The sequence below is a fragment of the Lonchura striata genome, chromosome 2 (assembly GCF_050655825.1).
Source record: "Lonchura striata isolate lonStrDom1 chromosome 2, ASM5065582v1, whole genome shotgun sequence".
Classification (NCBI taxonomy): domain Eukaryota; kingdom Metazoa; phylum Chordata; class Aves; order Passeriformes; family Estrildidae; genus Lonchura; species Lonchura striata.
The window spans coordinates 25,531,862-25,558,636 of record NC_140704.1 but is presented as its reverse complement, the minus strand read 5'-3'; the positions used below and the strand labels follow the sequence as shown (position 1 = coordinate 25,558,636).

At 38.6% G+C, this 26,775-nt stretch overlaps 1 protein-coding gene across 1 annotated transcript in view; it reads right to left on the bottom strand.

Annotated features, from left to right (window-relative positions):
• Positions 1–15,425: 15,425 nt before the first annotated feature.
• SDHAF3 (succinate dehydrogenase complex assembly factor 3) overlaps positions 15,426–26,775 on the bottom strand; it is a 28,490-nt gene continuing 17,140 nt past the window's right edge. Inside the window, exon 2 of the mRNA XM_021538370.4 lies at positions 15,426–15,803. Within this exon, the coding sequence (XP_021394045.1) occupies positions 15,600–15,803 (204 nt within the window). The 3' untranslated portion in view covers positions 15,426–15,599. The remainder of the gene's footprint in view (positions 15,804–26,775) is intronic.

Genomic DNA, 26,775 nt, shown 5'->3' with positions numbered 1-26,775 from the left:
CCATGCTTACAAAAATACATAGCAAACCTTGACCTGCATTAATCACATTAAGGGGAAATATTTTGCCTGTCACTGTGATTAGGCTGTGTTAGGTGGAAACTTACATATTGGCAGTTACTAATATTTACTGAAATACTTTAAGGCATTATTTAACTAAACTTAATTTCACTGTGACTAAGGCCTTCTCTCTTGCTCTTTTCACCCAATTGCCTTCATCATGCTGGTAAGGGGCTTTTGTCCTCATTTGTTGCAGGGCTTGGGGATTTTTTGGGTTTTTTGGGGTTTTTTTACTAGTTATGGAATTTTTAGTGACTTTTTGACTAAACTGAATACTGAACCTTTATAGTTTCTGAATTGTTTCACTTTGCTGTAGAAACAGGAGGTAGCAATAGTATACAAGGAATTTTTCACAGTGTCTGTGTTTCTCCTGCCTACCTGGGAGCACCACAGAGCTCTCCAGGATAGAAGAATTCTCTTTCACTCAGACAAAAAAAAAATCACTTAAGATCTGGTTCCATGCAGAAATGACAAAGTTTTTTCTGGAAACAGAAAAGTTAAAAAAAAACCAACAACAACAAAAGAAATCACATTAGATAGTCTTTAGACAAGGCAGTTAAGATTAACATGTGCAGCATCAGCAGGAGTGTTTGAATCTGGGTCTGCTGCATTTCCATGCTCAGCTCACTCCCTCCCTCTCTCTGACTCACCACAATTACAGCAAAAGATTCTATCTCAAGGGATGTCCTTCTGTAGGGATTTTTGTCTTTAGCCAATTTACATTTTGTGATGGAAAAATGTTTCATACATCATACCTTCAGTTGATTGTAGTATTTCCAGGAAACTACTTTTTTTAAAATCTAAAACTATTTTGGATGGTGGAGACTTTGCATCCAAAGATTCTCTTTAATTTCTTTTTTTAAATTTCAGCACTGATCCATTAACTTATCAGGGATAATGGAGAGCATGTTGCTTATTGTGTAACAGTGCTAATGTATTGCATTTATCAGATTTGGTAATTTTCTGTTTACAGGAAGCCAACATTTACCAGTCATTACTCTTTATTCTTTTCATCCTTTGCAGCAAGGAGTGATCTGTATTTTCTCCAGTGGAGCCACTGAGATTTGTAAGCCATATAACCTTGAATCTGATATTATTCACAATGGGAGCACTCTCTCAAATTAACTTATTGCAGAGAAATGTAAATCAATTATGTTTACAGTTCTCAACAAACAGAATTAAAATGTTCCACCAGTCTATTTCAAATTCCTAATCATTTTTGTGATTAACCCAGTGTCTGGGATTTGCAAGGGAGTAGGAGATGAATTGGTTTCTCTTAATTATCTGACACAGTTCAGTTATTCCTGAGGTTTCCTGAAAAAAACAAGCAGCCAAGCAAATTCCCCTTAAATATTTAGCCATCAAGAAATGGTTAACACCCACTGCCATTCCTCAGGACCACTGTGTAGCATATGTGCAAGTCAGAAGGTCATGCTCTTGAGATGGTAAATGAAGCAAATTCAATCCCAGGCCAAGAATGAGCACACAACCATCCTGGCAAGGCCGGCCTGCTCATGAACTGTGACTGAAGGCAAGACAATTGGGTGCACGATATACAGAAATGCAACTTTTGAAAACAATGAGTAACATCCTAAAATGTGAAGCTCAAGGCACCACTCATCTCCCCATGACAACATTTTAACACTATTCTCTGCAGCATCTCCCATTGATTCAATTTCATTTGGACCAGTACAATAAGAATAAGGTTTGATGATCCCTGGGATCTGTCTGCTTTTGCAATTGCATTAAGAGCTAATCCCTAAGTGTATGTTGGTTTGTCTCCTGGCTCCAAAGAGCCTTTTGAGGCAGGAGAGATCCTGCTCCTTGCTGGCAGCCATCAGGGGCTGCATCCAGGCTCCCCACCCCTCTCCTGGGGAGAGCAGGGATGTCCTTGGGCACACCTTGTCACTCTCTACAACTACTTAAAAGGATGTTGTAGTGAGGTGGAGGTCAATCTGTTCTCTCAAGTAAGAAGCAACAGGATGAGAGGAAATGGCCTCAGATTCCGCCAAGGGAGGTTTAGATGAGATATTATGAAACATTTCTTCATGGAAAGTGTTAAGCACTGGAACAGCCCGACCAGGGAAGTGGTGGAGTCACCATCCTTGTGGGTATTTAATGGATGTACAGATGTGGTACTTACAGACGTGGTCTTTAAGGTCTTTTCCAACCTAAACTATTCTATGATTCCATTTCTGAAGGATGGGTGTCTTTCAGATAGGCAAAAAAAAAAAAAAGAAAAAATACCATGGCTGGAGCATTTTACCTTTTTACCTTTTTGTACAGTAAGACACCACCATTTTTAACATTATAATTACTTTTGTCTTCCCAGGACACATGTGAAGCAGAAGCTGCCCCATCAGACAGAAGACTCTGGCAGCCTGAGCATGTGATGACTCCCTAGGTAACCTACCATAGAAGTGCATTCAGTCAGGAGAATCCAGTGTGCTCATACTGCCCAAGAGCCCAGACAACTTTTCTGAGATGCAATGGCTGGGTCAGCCCTGCACGAGACACCAGCCTGAGCTGCCAGGCAGATTGTGCTCACTCCACCTGATGAGGAATTTGGCCAGCTGGGTGGGAAAGGAGCAGCTTCCACCCAGAGAAGAGACGAGCCTCCACAGCTGCAGGAGCCCAGCTCCAGATGTGCAGGCACTGCAAACCTGCACCAAAACACAGTTGCATGCAGCAGGAGCACTGCTCTTACAAAGAGCTTGCTGTGCTCAGCAGGCTTCAGCCATCTCTTAATTTCAGCAGCCCAGATCCTTCACATCCTTATGTAAATCTCTGCTCAGTCTAGACTGACTTATGAAAAAGCCTGCACTGATTTCTACAAATCCAGCATTTAGTAGCTTGACACACTGATGAAATATCACGTTTTTTATTCCAACCTTATAATCAAAAAGTCAGAATTACGGTAAATGGAATCTTTTCTATCCTCTCTTTTAAAAGGTCTAATTATTTTATTATTCAGTGTATGTACACGCAGATAAGTAATAATTATTCAGAGTATTATCCTGCATAATAGAGCCAGTTAATCTCAGAGATAATAGCACAGAGACAGCTCATTATACCAATTTGTACAAAAATAACATAATTATTTTCTTCTTCTGAACAAACTTGTTCTGGTGTGATAAGAGCAAGTTTCAATCACTTCTTTATTTGCTGAAAGTTAAACGCTATGCAGCCAGTAAAGTGATTATTATTTTAATGATGAATCATCATGTGCAATGAGGAATTAGCCATCCAAAAGATTTGAAGGCAAATTCCTATAAGGCTACATTAAAATAAGGATGCTCCTGAAATTATTGCAAGTCTGTTTCTAAATAGCCTTCTTACCGGAAATATCACTTAGGAGTTCATCCTGCTAACAGCTGAGACAACTCAGATGAGCACAGAGAGGCAGAAATGGTGATGTTTCCCAGTCTGCAAGTCTGACATGCAGAAAACCAGTTCAGCTATTGAGTGCTTGGTTTCACCAAGGCTGAACTTACACTCTGAAGCAGGACAACGGCAACACAGAAGGGGCTTTCCTGCAAAAAGACAGCTTTGCTCCCCGCTAACCCAATGGCCTGGAGTATTGTGGTCTCTGGTGGATCTAGCAGCCTGCTGTCCTCAAAGTGGGTGTGAAGTCCTGTGACAAAGTTTGTGTTTAATTTTTCCAGCCCTTTTTTCCTCCATTGCCACTGATCCAAGCCCTCTTCATTCAGTACTTCTTTATCTAATCCCTTACTCCACTTTTATCCTGAAATAAAAAAAACTCAGGGAAAAAAAGCAGAAAATATAAAACAAACCAATGCTTGCCATTCTTGGCTCCTATCTCTCTAACTCCAGTATATCCCCCAAAGTCAGCTGTGCTCCAGAACTGTGTCCTGGCAGCAGGGCACGGCAGGGCTGAGCAGCAGGAAGAAGACTGACCTGCCACCACCTCCTTTTCTTGTGGAATGGGGCTCCCAGGGCCAGAGATGCTGGTGAGACAAGTTACTTTCAAGAAGGAAAATAAGGGAAGACAAAGAAAGAACTAGAAAAAAATCTCCATGGAAAAGGAAGACTTTAATTTCAAGCTTTTCTGTCTTGCATCCCTTGGAGTCTGTCCTGCAGTGGAAAAAGAAAATCACCACTATATTGAACACAATTTCATAACTCACTTCTGCTTTTGATGAAAACTCATTCATGGTGGATTTTATTCTGCACCATTTATACATGTGCTCAGGGAATGGGAAAGTTCCCCTTAACCAAATGAGATACTGTTCTTGCCTCTAGACAGACATTATGGATCATTGCAATTTCTATCTCCCAGCAGAGAACCTGAGACTGAATTCATCTGCAGCTTTGGGTTTTTTCTATGCCAGCTGTGTGAGGGTGAGCAATGAGCAATGCTGCTCCTCAATCATGACCTGTACTGCTCTGACTGGAAACTCAGGCTGGTTCTCAGGCCAAGATGCTGACAAATCTCCTTCTCTAACACAAACAGCAGAAGCCTGGCTCCATGGACACAGGTGAACCTTGCCACCATCTCCCCTGTATCTGGGGCTTTCTGGAGGAATGGTGCCTGTCTTTGCTCTGGATTCCAGATAGTCAATGGCACTGCCAGTTGTAAATCTTATTCCTACAGTGCTGATGGATTTATTTTCTGTGGATTAGAAAGGGCATTTTTATCATCTGAATTGCATAAGCCAGCAATAAAATTCACTGGAATATAGTGCCTCTATAAATAGTTCATAGAAATATGCCAAGTACTATAAGTTATTTCATACCCTGTTCCCAAGCACCGTGGAAGCACAGTGCACACCAAAGGCCTAGAAAGCTCTGTGGTCCAAGCCTAGGAGGAGCAGCCTGTCCCATCTGTTGGGAAGAAAATACACTAAAAATCTTTCTTGGACAATGTGTTCACCAGCATGTCAAGTCTCCATGACAGCTCTGAATTTTCACAACATGGAATCTGGGAAGAATGTCAGAAAGAGCAGAAAAAACTCTTCATATTTATGGCAGAGACTGAGTCTAGCAACCAGCCACATTCCTGGGGCTTGGGAAGTCCTATTCTCCATGCTGAATAAAGCTGACCAGGGATGGCACAGGGAAGGGCAGTGGTACGTGCAGCACAAGGCTCAGAGGGCAGCTGTACTCAGCTCAGAGAGCTTCTTCACACCCTCCACAGCCTCTTACATCTGCTTATCCCCACCCCTCACCACGCCCTCCAAAAGTGACCTCTGTGGCTGCCCACTCTCTCCCTTCTGAATGTATTTTTTATGCAGTAGATGTTGCTGCATATTTGGTATTTGGCACAGAAAGTGAGAATCATTTCTAAAAAAAAATAAAACAAGCAGCCTATTTTGGGGCTTATAGACAATGTTTATTTAAAAGTTCATTTTTTATTTACAGACATGGAATTTTAAGGCCATGCTCTTTAAAATGTTGGTTTTCCAGGTGCTACGCAGTGACCTGAGGCCAAAAAACACATCTAAGCAGCCTGTTCACACCAAAGCATCTGAGTAATTTCTAGAAAGGCTCACTTGCAGTCCACGACAGATGGTACAAAGATTCCCTCCGCATTTCCTGTGTGGTATGTTAAATTAATTCAGAAAATCCACACAGGTCCCTTGGAATGACAACAGATGTCCCTGCTCATTTGCACTGGCCTCTATTGCAGAGGCCAGTACAGTGGGTCCTGAGCTCTCCAAAGCTTCTGATGTTTCACCACAATATCATCCGTTTCAATAATCTTAGCCAGGTTTGCAAACTTCAAACAGATTTTCTTACCTGCAAAGGGGAAGAGATAAGAAGTCTTTTTTCCAAGCCAGGCTTTCCATTTCCCAGCTGAAAAGCAAACAGTTCTGGTCAAGAAATGCCTCCTCAGGACTGGAAAAAACACAATAAGAACAAACACAGCTGGGACCAGATTTGGTTTGATGCAATTCTTGGTTTCTTCCATTCTGTTTCCCCGCAAGGGAAGAAGTGTGGACTTAGCAGTCCAAAACTCAGCCTGCTGAGAGCAATGGGTAACATAATGTCAGGATTTCCCTCAGAGGTCTGCTGAGCTGTGTCAGAAGAGCCCATCCTCACCATGAGAGGATGGAGGTGGCAGCCCTGAGTCCCCTGAAGTTGGTCACAGTGCCTGGAAAGGAGGCAGGAGTGGGGACCATGGGGAATGGGTCCCCCCTTTCCATAGGAGGACATTCCCTGGCTCCCACTAGCACAAATGCTCCTTTGCATCCCAGAGGATGTGGCACCCAGTGTTTACCTGATTTAGAGGGTAGCCAAATGAAAGACAGAGCATGGTTTAACTTAATCATTGCTGTATATCGTGCCTCACATTTCTGAAACATCCACGCTACAGCAACAAGCTGTTAAGGATTGCTGCTATTGGAAAACAGCAATTTAATCCCACAGGTAGCATTCATATTTCATGTTTATTGCTTTTCCCCAGCTACCTTTGTGCAGGGAACAAACTTTGGCTCTTTTAAATGACTATTCCATCACTAATTACACAGTGATCAGTTAGTTATAAGAGAAGGGGTTTTGTGATAAAGATGAGACCCAGAAGTAATTATAAATCATACATAAGGTTTATGTAATATTAAGAGCTTCACAGGTATCTCATTATACATATTTTGTTCTGGAGAAATCAATAACATTATTATTTTTATAAGCCTTTTTCATTGTTTTGTGGAGTATAGCCCAGGCATTTTCAAATTTCTCAAGTCTTAGTTACTTATAGGAACTTTTTATACAGGTGTTAAGATCCCTTGCAATCAGTTTTTTTATTTATTCCCGAACTTAAAAAGAAATAGCTTCAAATTTTAACTCATCAAGTAGTTCTTATGGTAATAAAGAAATGAATTAAACAGACCAAAATAAATACCAGAATCATAGAACAATTAAGGTTGGAAAAGACTTCCAAGATCACCAAGTCCAACCAGGCAAGAACTGTCTTCAAGCTAGAATCAGTTTCTTAACTTGCACTTTGCATTTGAAGACACTCTTGAGTTAGAGCAATCTCCCAGATCCCCTTTCTAGTTCTCTAGATATTTCCTCAGGAGCTAATTTACTCTCCCTTTGAAGGTGATTTTTACATCAACTTTTAAATTTATCCAGCTTTTGAGATAAAACCTGTAAACTTGCTGAAAAATTGTTTCAAAATAACTATACACATTGTAGGATGTCACTATCATTGGAATTGCTTTTACACGGTTGCCTCTAGCTCCAAGTACCCTTGGTGCCTTAAGTTTTAGCTTTCATATTATCTAGATTCTGTACTGCATTAGTATATAACTCTGAACTTCATATTATGTGTTAGCAAGATCTCTCCACAGTTTAGTTAGACAAAACAATCCTTTTCCAGCCTGAAAACCAAGGACACTGTTGCAGCTTCAGACTTAAGGCCCAAAAAGTATAAACAACAGCAAAATGAGGAGAGCAATCTAGGAGGATGGGACTTTGTAACTTGAAGCTTTAATTGGACAACTAACCCCAATATGTAAATGGACCAAAACTTATAAAAGTGTGAAAATGTGTGATCCATCATCCATCCTGGATGTAGCTTCACCTGGGCCTTTGTCATGCCCAAGGTGTATCCTTTGAAGGCCTTTTTAATAAATACTTACTTTAACACTGTCTAGCCTCTGTTCTAGGTAGCCTCTCAAGGCATTATCCCCTTGGCATTCAGGTCAAGTATTCCTTGCTTTTTTAGACTTACTATATAGATTTTGGTGAGCTTTTGGTTTGATATCCAGTAAAATCCCTACGACAGTTCAACATAAGGGATCAAACTAGTAAATTCCTACATGTCCCCTGTCATCTCATTGCTGGGAGTTTTCTTAACACTGAAAGCCATTATCCAGTCTTTCAATAACTGACAATCAGCACAAACATCTGTACACCCTCTGCCTGGTTGCTCTTAATTAGAAGCAATACAGATGTTTAAGAACAACCAGGAGAAACGCTTCTTGCTCTGGGAGCCAGCTGCAGCTTTGCAGAGCTGAACAGTGAAAAAGAAGAGAAAATGGAGACGTTAATTCCACTTAATTTACTTGTCCTGCAGCATTTCCACTTGTTGAGCTGCTGTTTCAGGACTGACACATGCATCACTGTGGAAAAGCACAAAGATTCAGTTACGTCCCCAGTCATGACAACCAGAAGAGGCTGCTCGGATGGATCGGAGTGGTCAGGGATGGGGCCATATGGACACCTTCTTTGCTCCTTCAGCACAGGAGTTCAATGCTCATAAACCAAAAAAGGTATTTTCTCCACGATGCTCTGAAACCTGTTTGATCACAGTGTCAGGGATGAGTTTTGTCTCAACTCTAGGGCTTAAATCCTGCAACAACAAAATACCTTTAGTCTGGCAGAGTTCCACTTTTTTGTACAGATATGCTGGGGTTTTGTTAAGGGCAATCTATTATGCTGGGGATGTGTCATTTTTTGAAACTTCAGAGATGTTTTCAAATACTGGAAATAATTTATTTACTGCAGCTATGTGATCAGACACTTCATGCTTTGATCTGCAATAGAGCCTGGCACAGACTTCATGTACTGTAATCATACCCTTGCTGACCATGTGCTCAGAAGGAACAGATATATGCTTGTTCCTTACTATGCTGCCATACAGTTGCCACAGCAGATTTTTCTTCAGGTGATGGACTAGCAAGGGAAGAACACATACATAGCCATTTAGGAGGAGGTAAAGTCCCAGATCCCTGTTGTTGAAAGATGCATATTACAGATAAAATTTGGGTAGGTCTTATTGTTAAAAGTGTTATGTTGTTCTCTTAGCATCTGACCATGACCAGGCTGCATGAACTGTAGGGCTAGAGCAGTGACTCTGGATAGGGAACACTGGATCCTCCAAAGAATCTCCAATCAGTGGTTGCTCTTATGTTCACTGTGGTCCTAGTTCCTTTTCTAACTTCCTCCTAGTTTCTTTTCTGCAGAAAGAGACTGTCTTGACACCAAAAGACTTTTTTCTTCTTATTCCTGTCATCTTTGTTTTTCTTTGCAATACTGATGAGAGGTCATTCAAATTGTAATCTCATGTCCCAGAGGTTTTGTCTGTGATATTTTCATATTCCTTTTCTCTTTTTTTTTTTTTTTTTTTACTAAGATAAAGGAGAGAAAAAACAGAACAAGTCATTGCTGCATAAACTTCAGTCTCCATAGCAACAATGAAAAAATGTTTCCCTTCAATTCCAATCCTATAGTCTCACCTGGGGCTTGGGAGAGTGGCAAGAGATTAAAATATTTTCTAACTTACTTGTTCATTGCAGTTTTGAAAGCAGGCTACTGGGGTGAGTAGCATAGGCCAAGTTAGACCCAAAAGCTTTCCTGAGATCTGGGGTGTGAGGCAGGGGCTTGGGAAGGGCAGGTGGGAAGTATTGGATTTACCTCTGTAGGACTTGTATGCAGTAAATCATACTGCTGTAACACAAACTGCCTAAGGCAAAGAAAGCAATGGAGAAAGGAAAATGTTAACAACTAAGCAGTCTTCCTCTGACCATTGCACCACTCTGGGATCAGGAAGGAACACTGTACTAAATCCCTAGAAAATATGGGGCTGCCTTGCTATATTTGCACCAAAATCAAAGTCATTGTCCCAGGTTACTGCCATGAACCTGGCACAGTTATGCAGAGTGAACAAGGCACACAGGCAATGCTGCACTCCTGAGCACAGGAGAGCTGACAGACATCCGTGACTGCTCTCTCCTGCTGTGCACAAACTGAATTTTCCGGGACAAACTGGAGAATTTTGAGCCTGAGGAAAACTGGACTTCACAGCCTGAGTTGGTGTCTGGCACCAAGACCTGGGCTTTTGCTTTGGAGCTCTGTGTGATGGATCAGTGCTCAGCACTGGCTCTCCAGAGGAAAGTACCTTAAAGTAACAAGAGATGTTGGAAGACTTGTTTTAGTAAAACCTGTTCTTCCTAAACCCTTTCCTCCCTGGCTGCCAGTCTCCTGGGCAGGGGCTGCCCGTGAGCAGCAGGCAGGGGCTGCAGATTGCAGCTGTGTGTGTGCCACACTCCTGTCCACACCATAGCAACGTGACTGTCACACATCATTAGGCACCTGAGTTGTTTGCAGAGAAGGTGTTGATTTCCCCTCTTGGAGTCCAAGCTAAGTTCCCCCATGTGAAATCAGCAACCAACAGCATGACTGGTGCTGTGCTGGCCAGTCTCTCTGGTGACCAGTGAGAGGACCTAAAGGACTGGCATGAAACTGTGCCAGGGAGATTTAGATTATTAGAAAAAGGTTCTTCACCCAGAGGGTGACTGGGCACTGGAATGGGGTCCCCCAGGGGAGTGATCACAGCACCAAGCCTGACAGAGTTCAAGCAGCATTTGGACAACACTCTTGGGCACATGGTGTGATTTTTGGGGCTGTCCTGTAAGGGGCCAGGAGCTGGATTTGATCTTTGTGAGTCACTTCAAACTGAGGTGATTCTGTGACTAGAAGGACAAAAGCAGGCTGAAATACAGATGCATCTAAAGAAACCTTATAGCATATTAAAATGCCCTTAATTTATTTTCCAAGGTCATCTTTTATTTTGGAATAGCTGAACTGGACAGGAATGGTGTAATTTAACTCAGGAGAAAAAAAACAGAGTAGTTCAGTTTCATCATTTGTAAAGAAAAGTCACAAATGAGTTTTCCTTCTTACTGCATGTGGAGGTACATTCTGGGAGCACTGTACAATACCATCTTAAGCTGATATTTAGGACAGGTTCATTTTCTCACTACCCAGTAGTATGTGCTCACATTAAAAATTGAATAGGATGGAGTTCTCAAATCAGTTTTAACTAAGTATTTTATTAACTAGAGATTTTTTTCAGCTTTGAAAAGTTCTTTTCATTTACTGGATTATAATCAAAGGTGACTTTACTGATAACAGCATGATATCTTTAATATGTACTCAAGTAGTCTGCTCTGGCAGACTTTCTGTGCTACAGATTCTGTACATTACCACAATAAATCAAAGTGAAATCCTGCCTTTGACACAACTCCAACAGGGAATTTCCATCTTAGATTCCTCTGTATGTTTTATTGGTTTTGCTGTTTATCTCATAGGATAAACACGTATCAGTGTTTCAGCTTCTGTAATTGTGTTTTCTCCAGTCAAAACCAGAAATAGGAAACTTCAGGGAAAAAAACTGATAAATGTGTTCATTTGTTTAACACAAATTTTACTTCAACCCTCAAGGAACACAACTGGCATAAACCAGAAGGCTCATCAGTGACAGAAGTTCTGTTGCAAGTGGTGGTCTGTCAACAAAGTACTTATTAGAGGCTTTACAGTGGTAATAAGCACTTATAACAAGTTGATAAATACTCAATAACTAAATTACATTTTTAAAAGGATTTTTCCTTGTTTGTACTTCAAGTACTAGCTTTGAAATGGTTACAGAGATTAAACACTGAACTCTCCAGACACACATATCAGTTGTGCAGGATCATACATCCTGTAAATGAGGTTGTTGAGACACCTGCTATTTCCTCAAAACACACTGCTACAAGTAGCAAAACCGTTTAGTTCTTATGCATTGAATTTATGCACTCAGCGCTCTCAGCTTCAATGAACAAATACTTTGTATATACAAATGGAAAGGTTGTATCAAAATAAAATTTGGGTCTGTGATCTACATGTACCCTACCTGGTAAAGAGAGCACTGGAAAAGCTGGAAGGATTCAGCATTGTCAAGGATGTTCCCAGAGCAGAGCAGTGGCCACTCAAACTGCTGAAAATGTTCCTACCAAAGCCAGTAGTTTTGCAGCACATGCATAATCTCTGTGAACAAGAACAGATCATTTACAAGTGCAAATGTTATCACTTCTAACACCTTTTATTTTGCATCAGTCTTTGCAGCCAACTTCCTGATGTGGCTCCATGGGGAAGACTCCTCCGTATCCCATTGTCTTAGGCTACAATGTAAGATGTAGCCAAAAGTATGCATTCTTTTACCATCTTCATGAACTGTTAAAATAGGTGGGGCAGTGTTTTTTATCTTTCCCATTATTCATCCCTGATAACTCCCTCTGGGGGGCTCTCTCTGCTAATAGAACATCAAGGTCTCCCAGCATGACTCATAAAATTACATCATCCCACTGCGAGATGCCCCGCCCAGGGGGAGGAACCAAGCATCCCTACCTGGATACAAAATGAGTTTGGGAACACCACAGGGGCACTACCACTGGATTCCCAGAGAACAAGAATTCAATACTCACTACTGGACCTTGAAAGACCAGATTGTTTCACAGGATCACCGTTTTGACAAAACCACATCCATCACTCCAACAGGACTGTAGCTGTCATTTAATCAGACTGTTAGCACCACCCTGACGGACAGGCTGTCAGGTCATATTTTGACTGTCAGTTTAAGCCAGTATTTCTGAACTATTGCCTTTATTTTATTTTTCCTATTAAATTGTAGCTCTGCCTTGGAATCTCCCACTGGTTTGTTTTTAAACTCGTACAACCACTGCTCACTGTGAGGCAGGCACACCAAGCCTGGCCCAGCACCAGGACAGCAGCAGGAGAGGGGTCAGGCAGTCCTGTTTATCAAACAAGCCCAGCAACTCCTGTCCTGCTGCACCTATACCCTCCTGCAGCTACACTATCTATCTAACAGGAGGGAGTTACCTTGAAACTCTTTCCAAGAGGTCTGAAAATCACCAGTTAAGCAGGATAGCACACAGAGACTTATTTTGTCCTAGAATGTGAGTTGTTTTTCACAGTGATTCAGCTTTCATGCTACATCAAAGGTACACAGATCCTCCATGGTCCCAATTCGGTAAATCAGTCTGCTGGAAAATTCAGCCTTCCCTCTGCTACTAGATTAGCTACAGAAAGTAGAAGATAAAATAGATTATGACAGGCACAGAAAGGTATGTTTCCTTCATTAATTGCCCAGTATTTTTACCTAGAAGCCAATGAAAATTTGGCCACTGACTCATCCATGTATTGTCAGTGTCTCACAAATATGCATTCAAATAGAAGAAATAGAATGTCCACTAATAATTCAAAAATAGCTAAGGAATAAAACTTCTTCATAAATCCTACCTTCAAGATGTCAAATTATTAATTTACTTTTAAGGAATAAATATGTCCTAATAGCTCTTGCCAGGCAGTCAGTCAAAAACAGTATAAACCCACATCACAGGCACAACCAAAACACTTAAAGAAGGACGTTTCATTTGTTCTTTTAAAGACATATAACTTTGCATATCAAAACTGGTCATTTTTAATGACAGAGATTTCTGCAAATTCTTTACTTGGTGATAAGACTCCAGCTTGTGCCTTTTCCAGCTACTTAAATATTCAGCTCCCTCCAACTCACTGTTTACCTCAAGTGTCATTAACCACATTTGTAAATCAAAGAATTTTATTAATGCATGGCAGTGTTGGCATCAGGAAGTTTCTGTGGGGCCCCAACACTCACATAAGCCCTGCTCAGACCAGAGCACACCTTACTATTAGCACTGCCTGTCTTAAAGCCAGCAATCTTGAAAGAAGCTTCATTCCTGTAATGGAATTTTGGCTTTTGTGACAGTTTAAAACAAGAATATAAATATTGTACCAAATACAAACGACTGTTGGGAATGAAAGAAAAATATTGTTGGATTTATTAGACAAGGATGTATTATTGTGGATGTAAAGAAAAAACCTCCAACTCCCTTTAGGTCTCATTACAAGCTGAAGTTTTTCATACCATATAGCAATTTTTCATTATTAATTAATTTAGCCTCTAAAAATCTAGGTGCACACATGAGCAGACAGATGCAAAACAAGAATTTTAACTAGTTTCATTGAACTAATGAGTTCTGTTGCTAAAAGTAAGGATGCTTTAAATTGCAGTATTTGAAATAAATTGGAAGCAACATGGATATTGACTGGAAAGCAGGTACAGGTCTACTAACAATCAAGGACTGGAAACAAGCTCTGTTGTCAACACCCAAAAACTACTTTTGGTATGAAAACCAAATAGATTGTGATGGAATTACTGATTACATCTGACAGAAGTGCAACAGTATAAATCTTTATGCCCTAAACTCCAGAGATGGATTAGATTTTTACAGCTTTTAAACTGTAAAATGAAAAATACTTTAGGAATGTGCAAATGGCAGTATCAGAGACAGTTTTCAAGCTTCCTGTATGCACAAGCCATTTGCTTCCCACTTTGATGCTGGGCCATCCAAGGTATGGAGCAGGCCAGGAAGGAGCTGCCATTCTCTTCCACCATGCCCGTGAAGTACCAGAATCAGGACCTGTGAACAGCCCTGCAGCCTGGATGCGGGTGCCAGAGGAAGACACAGACAGCAGAGCAACCACTTTCCTCACACAGCAATCCTGCAAGTGAACTTTTAATAGAAGTGAGCAACCTGCAGCCTACAATCCCATCAAAGAACAGGAGAAAGAAAGAGGTTGCTCCCAAAATTCCTCCCCACTCCATTAGGATCCTGGAGTGCAGCTTTGGCAAGCAGCATGTTGCTACAAACTGAGACAGATGGAAATGTGCTTCCTTGTCAAAGCTGTTATTCCCCAAGAGTAAAGACTTTGTTGTCTTAAATGTGCTGTAAGAGATAGAGAAAGGTCCAGAAATATAACAAAATTAATAATATAAAACTAGGTTTATCTGTTTTTCTTAACAGATAAACCCCCCCCTTTTTTTTTTAGTTCCCACAGTATGTGTTACAACAAGCACATACTGTCTTACTGAAGACTTAACCTATTAGAAATAAATTACTAATGTTCGTCGTATTATCAACAGCATAACTTCTGTGATCAGGTCATTTACAAACTCTAGTCTGTACAAAATATTGCAAATTATGGGATCCCAAGTTTTTAAAGAACCTTTGAATTCAAACTACAGGGCAACCCACTTATGAAAAGTTTTTAAAAATTTTAGATACTAACAATAATCTGAATTTAGCTTTGAAAAAAACACAGAATTTTCTGCATAAGAGTGATTCAAGGTTAATTTAATAATCAGCTACATCTTTTATTTTAAAGTCCATTTCACAATAAAGCTCAAGAAGAAAACCACCTTCCAATTTCACCAGCAGTATGCTCTTCTAATACTGTTCATTTCTTTCCATGAAAACAAACCTACTCTAGTACCAATTCCTTTGTCTACTGAATCCTCACCAGAAAATAAATGCTAATACAATCTTTTCCATTAAGGAAGAAGATGATACACAAACAGAAGAATGTCTTGCCCTGCAGGTGCCAAGATTACAAAACAACCCCAAAACTAACAACTCCATATTTTAAAAATGTCCATTTACTTTTCCCAAATTCTTTCAGTCTTCAACATCCATTAGGAGGCAAAAAAAAAAAAAAAAGAAGAGAGAAAAAGAAATAATGCAATCAACATAAAAGTGTTGTGTTTATTCCATTTTTCCATTTATTCTTGCACAGAAAGCCAAACACATCCATTTCAGAGAAGTTATAGCATCAGCAGCATCTATTATATCAGAGAAACCACATTCAAGTAAAACTGGAAAAAGCAATTTCAAAATGCTTCCAATATGCATTAAAATAAAATTTTTAATCTTTTAGGTTTTGTATTCTGAGTCTTTAGAAATGGTGATTTTTTTATTAGGTTTGGTAGCCTCATCCATCAGTTCCTTCAGCTGCCCGATCTGTTCATCACGGAAGTCATTAAGCTTTTCTTCTGTGAGCTGAATTCCATATACAGCCTTTTCTCTCAAGTTTTGCTTGTCCTCATTAATTTGTTGATGGATCAGTGCTGCATAGTTCTAATGAGAAAGAAATATAAAGGTCACAAAACTGACAAAAGCAAGATTCAGGTCAACTTTTTTTAATAGCATTATATTGTAATAACATACTCTTACACAATCTCCTACAACGGTCTCCTACAACAAATGACTAAAAAATTTACACTTTTTATAAGAAAGAAAACCTATTCAAGCATTTCTAGTATCTACAGTCATTCAGTCATTTTATGAAGCTAGTTTAAAATGCATATATGTACAGATCAATGCCCTATCATATACTACTACTGAAAACAAAACAAAATTTAATTATAGATCTAATATATGTATTAAAATTATCTTTCCTATATAGCAGGATATCAATAGGATACACTTCGTAAACTGATACATCCAGAAAAGCATCCTTCCCAATTTTCAGCTAAAAGAAACCTCAGCATTGCATTCTGAATTGTTAATCCAATTACCAGCAAAGTAACTAAAGACACTACTTCAACTGTATGTCTAATAATTCCAGAGAAGTGGGCAAGAAGAAAGATATTCATGAGCCTGTGATAAATTTCAAAATGACACCATTTACAAACATAAATACATTCGATTGTTACTGGACCATGTCAAGCCTCACTGAGGTCAGCAGGATCTTACCAGCCCTGTTGCAAAGCTTAGTTCATGGCTATTTAAAGAAAACAGACAGCTAGAACAAACTGAGACAAACAAAAGTAATTTTTATTCGTACAGACCCTGATTCTTCAAGGTTCTTCCCAATATCACCTCTGCTGCTTTTAAATTAAATAGGCATTCAGAAATAGTGACACCACAGTTAATTCCTGGTAAACCTACACCTCGGTAGTATTACCTCATGGTAGAGCTGCTGTAGGGTTTAAAAGAAACTAAATAGGTTTTTTCCCAATTATTTTTCCCAATAGGTTTTCTTCCCATTGCCAATCATGTGGCAGTGATAAGATAAAAAATTTTGAATTGTTTAATTCTTCAACTTTGCAATTACAGAATTTCTTATCAAGGCAGATGGACAAATGTGATCTCTGAAGCTACCCAGCAGACCAGTAACACACTGACAGTTACACACCAGCCATTCCACCTTGTGCTACTTTATTCTATCTTCGCATTTCTGCCCAGAAAAATCCAGTCAGTAATGACTCTGGATGGGGAAAAAAAAAAAAAAAAAAAAACACACACACCAAAAAACCCCTAACAAACCTACATCAAAAGCCACCAAAACAACAACCAAAAAACCCACACAAACAAACAAACAAACCCCACACCACTTTCATTATACCAAACAACATTCACAGCATATAATTCAGAAACAATACTGAAAGCAATGGAAAACTCCTCACATCTTAACAAGAGATCTGGCTGAACATACAAACCTCAAGAACCCCTCCATGCAGTGTGCCACAGAGCAGGTTCCACAGCAGGAAGAAAGTCCTCCCCACTGATAATAAACAAACACCTGGGAGAGCAGCCTGCAGCTATTGCTGCAGACATGAGGTCTGGTACCTAGAAATAACTCAAGTCCATGTCAGAAACAGTTAAAATTTTACAAACTGTTGACTGTTTTCCAAAAGTATCAAATTAATTACTGGCAAAAAGTCTGCAATTTTTTCTTAATCTAACACCAGAGCATCTCATCTCATCTCACAGTGCATCAGCATTACAGAATCCAGATTTTGGAAGTGGTGGTCCTCAACAAAGCTGCAATGCCCACTCCTACAGGTGCCCTGCATCCAGACATATGGTCATGGACTGTACACCCCCTATTCCTTACACCAGGTGTTCTGCTTCACAGCACTGCAATGGGCTCCCACCTGGACATCACTGCTGGCTCTTTTCCCCTGCTCATTTTCTAGCTGAACAAATGCTTAGTACATGCCAAAAAGCCTCAGTGGTTGCAGTTTCACATCGATCTGCAATGTGAACAAAAATTCAATACTGGACAATGGAAACATGCTGGGCTCTGGTTGGCTCCTGAATAGAAAATGTAGCTTTCTCACTTCATTTTACCAAAAGTCAGTGATGCATCAAATAAAATATGCTTCAGCCTTTAGAAGTGCTGAAAATTCTGACATATCTCATTTTTAATTCCTGTGTTATCAGATGAGGAACAAAGCCTGGGATATTTAACTGTTTAAACATTACATGTAATTTAAACAGTTACGTTACTGTTCCCTCAGAAATAAATACTATCACTATTTGATTAGTGATTTGTGGAGAGGTACTGCATGATTTGATGGTACATAGTAATTTAAGATTCAATTTCTATCTAGAAAATGTGCCATTTTCCTAAGAACACATGAACTCAATGTGCTAAACTCCTAAGTTTTGCAACAGGTTTAAAAGCATAATGAAAAAATAAAAAGGGGAGAAGCTAACATTTGCTCTTTCAATAATATAAATTTTGTCATAAAATACAATGATCACAGTCCCTCTCAGGTAATAAGGAGTAGTATGGTCATGTAAGGTCTAAGTTTTCATTAGAACTTAATAAATACAGAATTTAATTTTTTTCAAGTGTCATCTTCCTTAACAGCAGAACTGGAACCAACTCTTCCTTAGCTTCCTCAAACAAGGAAAATTTACTTCACTTCTGCCTTTCATTTTACATTATATTTAACTGCATCTTCCAAATATAACAACACTCCTTTGTCATCAATCATGACACAAATCCTTAGCAGATTTTTCAAGGGCATCTTATTTCAATTATGGGTCACACTGTGCTCAAAAAAACAGAGACAAAAGACACAAAATGGAACACAAGTAATTCTGCACCCTCACAGAGACAGGCTCAACATCGCAAGGATGGCGGAAGGACACAGGAGATCTCCTCCCTGGTGGTTTTTCTAGGTTGGTTGGCTGTTTCTTTGGAAGTAGCTCTCACTGCAACGATCCTCTGCCTGCACCAGCTGTAAACGTTCTGTGCTTTTACATGAAAAAAGCAAGTAAAAGCCAAACCACTTGCTGAATGGCAAAAGCCCTTCCCCCTTGTATATGACTGCCATCAGAAACACAGAGGATCAGAACCAAGCTCAAGTTATGACCACCTCTCCTGACCACTTACATCAGAAGATGGCTGATTTATTCCATATCAAACCCAGCCTGCTGCCCATCCATATCACAGACGCTCTCCTCACCTTAAAGGAGGCCCAAGGTCACAGCCCAAGGTGCAGAGTGGCCATGTCAGTGCACTGCCATCAGTGTGTGCAAGCACAGACACACCCCAGAACCTTCTCTGCATCGCCAGTGTGGAGGCAGATCCCTCCCTGGAAAGGTCTGATGCACTCCTCACACACAGGTCACAGCTCTGCCTCAGATCACTGGCCTCTACAGCATGCATGCTGAACCAAGCATCAGGCTCTCTTAAAATCCTCTATGAGTAAATGCTTGAACCTCTAAATTATTTATACAAAAAAACAAAAGGTGAGTGCTTGCTATAATCAATAACCTTTGGGTTTTTTTGTTTAAATTCACTAACTGAAGCAAATACAGAGTTCCCCTCTGCTCTCGGACTCATAGTCATTCACAGAATGCACAAATTCATTAAAAGAGCAAGGGGATGGGTGACATTTGAGGTTTAAAACACCATACACTACAGAAAGACCATCAGCCTTCTTGTTTTCCAAGTTGAGAAAGGATTAAACAGAAAAATAAAAGCAAAAATCACACAACCAAAAACCCCACTTCCCTGACTGCCAGATATATGGACTCCTACCAGATCTAGTCCACACTGACACACATCTCATATCTAATACAAAGTGCTGATAAGCATTTATTATTTAATCATAAAATTAAATTAGTTAGGAGCCCATTTGTTCATTTTAACTGAAAAGGGCAAAAATCATAATTTTTATTTTCTCTGGTATATTCCTAAACATGTACAGTGCTGCATTTTAGACAACTGCTCCAAAAATCTCAGAAAGATATGTCTGTTCACAGTGACTACCTGTACAATTCACTTTCTAGTCAGATTTTCTCTTTAAAAAAGGTCTAAAATTTTTATCTCCTTTAAGTAGCTGAAGTATAAAGCTGAAGTACTCATCCATTCCAAAAAGGCTATCTCCACTTGCAGCCAAATTAATGACAGCACTGATAAAAAACATTACTGTGGCCAGATCAGAAAATGCTACTCTGAGACACGTTAAACAGGGCACAGTCAGGCACTGGATAAATGCTATCAGTTTATTTTAAATTTATTTTATTCAGGGTGACATAAAAAAAAAGTATGGCCTGACAAGCCACTGTCATCACTCCTTGGAAGTTAATTTCAAATTGCAGCATTTCAAGTGTTTCTGCTGCTACTCAGAGCAAAATCAAACACATACTGCTAAGGGTGGCAGCATGAAGAAACAGATGTGAATGAACAACACAGCAAGGAGCACCCTTACTATTGTGCAGAGATATGTTGAATTAATTATTTCACATTCATTCAGATAGAATTCTGCTAATTATTTACTCTATTTTTTTACTGCAAAACTGTTTTGATGTTAAACCGAGAATCAGAAAAATATACAATATTACAGAAGTGATTTTTAAATGGGTGCTACACCCCATGAAAATCCAGAATATCTTGTTCATACATTTTACCTGAAGCTCTAAGTACAGTTAGAAATGCAGTAATAACCCAGGAAAATTCTACCACATTTAAGCTCAGCTTAATACAACACTACAGTGAACGTTTTCATGCACTCACATACACATTAACCCATAACAATCTATATTTCACCAGTAAGACCATTAAAAATAACCCTAATTGTATTTTATGCAATTTTTAAAATTGCGTAAAATACAATTACTGCCAAATAACTGATGTGAATAAACACCTATGTAAAAGTCCCACATCCTCTAACAGGAGCAAGGTATTATCAATTTCAAAATTTAAATTTCTAATCACTTTTGGTTTTGTAAATGTCACACCATTAACATTTAAAAAAAAAGAAAAATCAATATACTACAAAGAGTTCTAAGTAAGCCTTCCACCTGCTTTTGAAAATACCTATCAAATGGTATTTGAATGTTAGCAAGTAATGACATATGGCAGCACTGGAAGAGTTTCTTATGTGAATAATTAAAACTGTAATTGCTGGGGAAAAGGCAACAGAATGAAGAATCAAGACTTTCACTGTGAGATACCTTGCATAGCAGAGGACCTTTAGGGAATAAAGATGTCCAGCTCCTACTGCAAGTCTTGACAGAAGGTAAAAAAGCAACTTTCTTTTGGCCCTTGGATCCCCTCAGCAGCCACCATGTGTAAAAACACACCAAGCATATACAAGAAAGAAATAGCAACAAGCTACTGTAATTCATGAGAAGCTCTAAAACAACTTGTGTAAAGTGCAGCTTGGATGAGCTATTTTGTATTTCAGTCCATTACTAGATGGAAAGATGCGCAGAGATCATTCCAAGCCAAGTCATGCACTTGCAGTGGGACTGCCTACACCTAAATATCACATGCCAAGTGAAGCTGGAGATGTAGCTTGTCTGGAGACAAGCTGGGCATTGGAGAGAGAAACTTCTGTCTCAAACATGCTGTGATGAGTGGATACACTGTCCTCCAGAGATGTGGTTCTCATCACTGAGAAAGCTACTACACTTTCCTGTGTCTCTGGCTGTAGATGACTATCTAATCAACTTCCTTGTTTATGGTAAAAGGAAAATGTTCATTGCTTATTTTGTTTTGTACTTTTTTGATTACAAAAGGCAACAAAAATACCATTTCTCCTTGAATGACTCTGCAATCCCTCCCCTGAAGTTTGTTTTATCTTTTCATAATGCTGCTGATGTCAGACTTGGCAACATCCTGAAGTGAAGCACATGAGAGAAAAAATCTGTACTTTATCTTTAGAACTAACTTTGAATTATGCATAATTTCATTTCTGGGGATGAAAGACCATGTCTTACAATGCACAGAGCTAAAACAGATATATTTCTCCAGGACAATATGTCTGTATCATAAAGAACAGGAATAAGAAAACATCAAAGTTTACTAAATTTAATCTGAAAGGAAAAACCATGAGAACTTTAACAATATCAGGTTTTCCCAGGATATTCAAGAAGGATGCTAGTATGTGACTATCAACCAATTTCCGGGAACTGATCACATTCACACAATGATGCACATGCTGTAACTTTATAGAATTGTTACCATAAGTGGTTTGGTTGGGTTTTTTTTTCAGTTGCTTGCTTGTTTGCAGTTTGGGAGCAAAGAATGAAAAAATGTTCAGCTAAAATGGAGCCAGGGAATATAATTATGTAATACTTAGTAATCAGCATGAAGAATTATTATTTGATCAGGAAGGTATAAAACGGACTGCTTTTTCTGAACATAGTTAACTAATATTGTTAAACTTGAAGAAATGACATTTATTTAGAGAAATGGGAAAAAAGCTCAAGGACTTAATCAGCTTTGTTTGTAGCTTAAATAACATGTTATTTTAATGTCCTTTTTAATGTAAGATTTATGAGATCATAATTTGAGGTGAAAGTGGGAAGTTTATGGCCTGGCCATCAAGGTAAACATATATAAATGCTATTGCATCCAAAATGGAACATAGCACCATTTGTGGAAAAACAAGTTGTGATTATTTATTTCTTTCTGGGTGCAGAATACTTACACTACTATTGTACATAGGGGCCAAAATACAGGTCACTAAAAGCTTTTTGCATCACCTGGTAACAACCATAGCCTTTAAGTCTTTAAGAGTCTCTCCACTTAGGTCAGTAAGCTTCATCTCAGGCCTTACACAGAAAGCCTGATCTTATTCTAGAGAATAAGGAAGTTAAAAAAATTGGAACACACCTGAACATTTAAGCAAAAATAAAACAGTCAGTTAAGTTCTGGAAAGAGAACTGAAATGCGGATGCAGCACAAGAAATAAAGCAGGAGGAAGAGATGGGAGGTAGAAGAAAAGAAGTGGTCACACAATTGGATTCCAATGGCTAAACGAGATCTTGCTATGTTTGTCTACCCTTGGACACGTTGTATCATTCAGAGTGTGAGTTTCACTGAAAAAACTAGTTATTGTATGAGAGGCTTAAAGAAACTTCTCTTAATTTTCTAATTCTTCTCTAATTTTCTTTCTTAAAGAAAATTCTTCTCTAATGTACATATCCATATTTGAATACCTTTTAAATTGCTATTGGAGACAAAAATACTTGGCAGAAAAATATATTAAAACCACCATTAGAAAACTTACTAAACTTAATAATTTTAGAACAAAATATGAACAATTATTCCATCTGGACATTCATCTGTAAAAATCAAGGTGAAAATACAGTGTTACTAATACCAAACAGACTGCTGACAAATAAGGACAAATAAGTTACAGACCAGAAAAATTAAATTTCAAGAACATTATGTCATATTTTCATACAAATCCTAATAAAAACCCAACAATTTGAAAGATGGTCATTCCTTGACTCAGTTTCTATTTTACTTTGACATTTTATGTCGTGCATATCCAAGCACCTCTCTGGTTAATAAAAAAGCAATGTTTTATCTGGTAAATTATGCTACAATTTCACAGAAGCCCAAGGATTTATCACATACTTTTAATTTAAAACAAGGCAAGGGAAAAGACTGGAAGTCATAGTATCAATTTGGTTTTAGGACTTTCATTTCTAATGCATCAGTTATACTGTAATATTTCTATGTAAACATTAAGCTAGGAAATCTTAGCAAAGTGTTTCACTGCAGATAATTCCCAGACAAATATCAACACTAAGTACAGGCATTTTACCTAAAAAAAAACCACTAAAGACTGTTTTATCAACATAAGCACACAACTATAATTAAAGCTCACAATGCAAACATCACTTACAGACTTCTCTATCAATTCTTTAAATAGAGGACAAGCATCTTAAATCTGCAGTTATTTCTTTCAGAAGTATTACTTACAGATTTTCAAGGAAGATTATGATTCCACATCTAGATATTCACAAAAGGAAAATAAAGCCTGTTTCCAAGACAACCACATTAGTTGCCAGACCACTAGATACTAAGAACCTGCAAAAGATTATATATCTTAGATGATAACATTTCAAAGACTTCCATGTACGTTCTTCTACTCAATTGATACCTAATGATTAAAGTGTACATACATATCCAAAAGAAATTTGGTATTCTTATTTTTCTGTTGCACGCATTTCTACATGCTCATTAGAAACAAAACCTTTAACTAATACAGCAACAAAGAAAACCTCAAGTATAAGCAAAAAATTAATCCACTAAAAGGCATCTTGTATTGATTTCCATGACACTAAAAATAACCCTTCTGCTGAAAGTGCACTGGATTTTTTTACTTTAATGTACCTGTAGAAGAAATACATGCTTGAATGAATTAAGTAAAAAGTCATGGGCAATATTTTACAAACATACAAGAAGGTAATCAGTGTAGAAGTCAGATCCACTCCTTGGGACAAACAGACAGAAACTTCCCTAGTTTTAAATGAACATAGTCAATGTTACCTGTTCCAATACAACACATGAAATACTAATTTAGCAGACCAAATTTGGTGTCACAAAACACTGAATCAGAGGCTGATTTCTTTGACCAGTATTATCATGGTCCCTCCAGTAACAGAAGACAGAGACAAGCCTCACCTCAGCACTTGTGGAGGCATTTACAACAGACAAACAAGGAGTCATGGAAGTTTATCTACCAGCTTCTCCAACAAGACACAAACATTTTGCGGTGTGCTCTTCACAGAGCACTGCTTGGGAGACTGGCCATCAATAAAAGAAAGCCTGCGCACAGGCAGACTCCTTATTTAAAAAATGAAAAACATACTGCCAGTGGGAAACACAGGTGAATTCTTCTAAGGGTGTTACTTATCTAGGTATGACATTTAGTCCGGAACTTCTGAAGGTCCTACTCTGTAACAATAAATCAGTGTATTTGGCCACAATCATTTGGTTGCAATTCACTCCTTCTTGCTTTTAAATTGCAGTAATAGGACATCTCTATGAAAAGAAATGCAAATAGATGTAACTGACATCTTTCTTATGACAACAAACAACACACTGGTTTATATTTGTATATTCACTCTATGTAAAGAAAGCTTCTTACTGCAATTAACATCTACTTCACAGTACTTAATAAAAGGCAAAAAAGGTTAACTTATTACACTCTTTGTTAGACGCAGTGCAAATTTTTAAAGTTCTTATTGCTGCAGCAAAATATGTTAAATGGCATTCAAGTTTTAGACCAAACAAATGCTTTGCATATACATACAGCTACCTCTGTTAAATTAAATTAATAACATACATTGTTTAAAAAGTCTTCCATATCCTCCAAGCAGTAGAATAAATCACAGCATTTCCTTCATCTTTAGTTTTATTGCTCTGAAAATTACAATGTAAAGTTCCGTAACACACATAGCCAGAGAGTCCTCTGTAACTGCAGACAAAGATGCCCAGAGAAACTAAATGTTCCCATTCTAAACCTGGGCTTATTTTTTCAGGAGTTTCTTACAGTAAAAAACTCTAAAGCTTACAAATTTATGTATCTTACCAAGGGTTTTTAACTTGCAGATTTTTATATAATTTCTGAATTACTCCAGAACTAGCCACAGAAGCTAAATGAAGGAAACAAATGTGTCATCAGTACGGTCAAGAGCTGCTAAAAGGGAACATGAATCTTTATTGACTACATGAGAAACTTCCAATCTGAGAAACCGAAAACCTTCTGTAATCATCTGCAAGTCACTGTCCATTTAAGCAACAGCTCTGACATTTAAGAGGATTTTTATAGTGTCTGTCACAATACAGCAAGTGACAGCCACACCATCAAAGAAGACTGGAGGGGTTAAGCAGAAAATGAGAAAGGAAAATTCAGTCATCTGCTAAACAAGTTTCAAAATTCAATAATGTACTGTAGAGACAGTTAATCTGAAAGTACCTCTGAAAAAAATCCATTAAATATTTTTTACTGTTCTTGAGGAGAACAAATACATATCAAACAAGTCTCAACATGTTCTCCTTTGTTGTAATCTCTATACAACAAATATTTCAAAATCAACTCACCCATACCTCGTTCTATTTTTTTTTCTTTTTTCCTCCTACTGCCAGAGGTTTTCCAGCTATTAAAGGGGGCTTGCTTTCAATTAGCAAATGACAGAGAAAACAGGATAAGGAAAAAATAAAGGGTTGGAAATCAAGTATGTCAAATAGCTTAGAGCTATGTACTTCACTTTTCAGTGAACACTCAGTTAACAAAGCTCTAAGATTTCTCAACAAAAATCCAGACTGCCTACATATTCCTAAAAATTCCTAAAGAACCTCTCCCTTTTCTCTGTGCAAAAACAGGCTGTCTGATCCCAAGCAAACAGATATGTGTTGAACTGGCACAGAAGTTAATTTACCTCAATACTTTAATTGCATGTGAAAATACCAAAGCCATGAAAATGTCAGGGAGACCTTCCAGAAATAGGGATGCACCACATTAGGACTGGTCAGGAGAGCTCAGTTCTGTGCTCTGCCACACTTGCAGGTGCTTCCACAGCCTAGTGCCACAGTCTTCACTTCGAGGTAAAGAAAGCATCAATATCTGGAGCAGAAGCAGCCTGCCTGTGGCAGATGGCATGAATGGCAAGTGCCACATACCAGTTGTACTTGTATGACCAAAACTCTAAGTGGTATAATTTAATCATTTTGGTATGGTGCATCCATATCTGCTCAGCTGCCCTCTGCACACTAACACAATGATACTCCTATCATTAGCAGCAATGTCAAACCATTGCACTGTTGCCTTACACCGGATTAAGAACCAAGTTCTTTTCCTACTCTATATGATCAGGAAGAATTTTAAATTGACTTATACATTTAGAAAAATCCTGCCATCCATTACTGATGCAATAAATATGGATCCCATCAGTGAGAGAATACTAAAGCTGTTCAATTGGTTTCATATTTGTTTCAGGACTTTTCAACACTAAGGAATTATCTCCGTTTATATTTGCATGTCTTTAAAATTACTCTGGATTT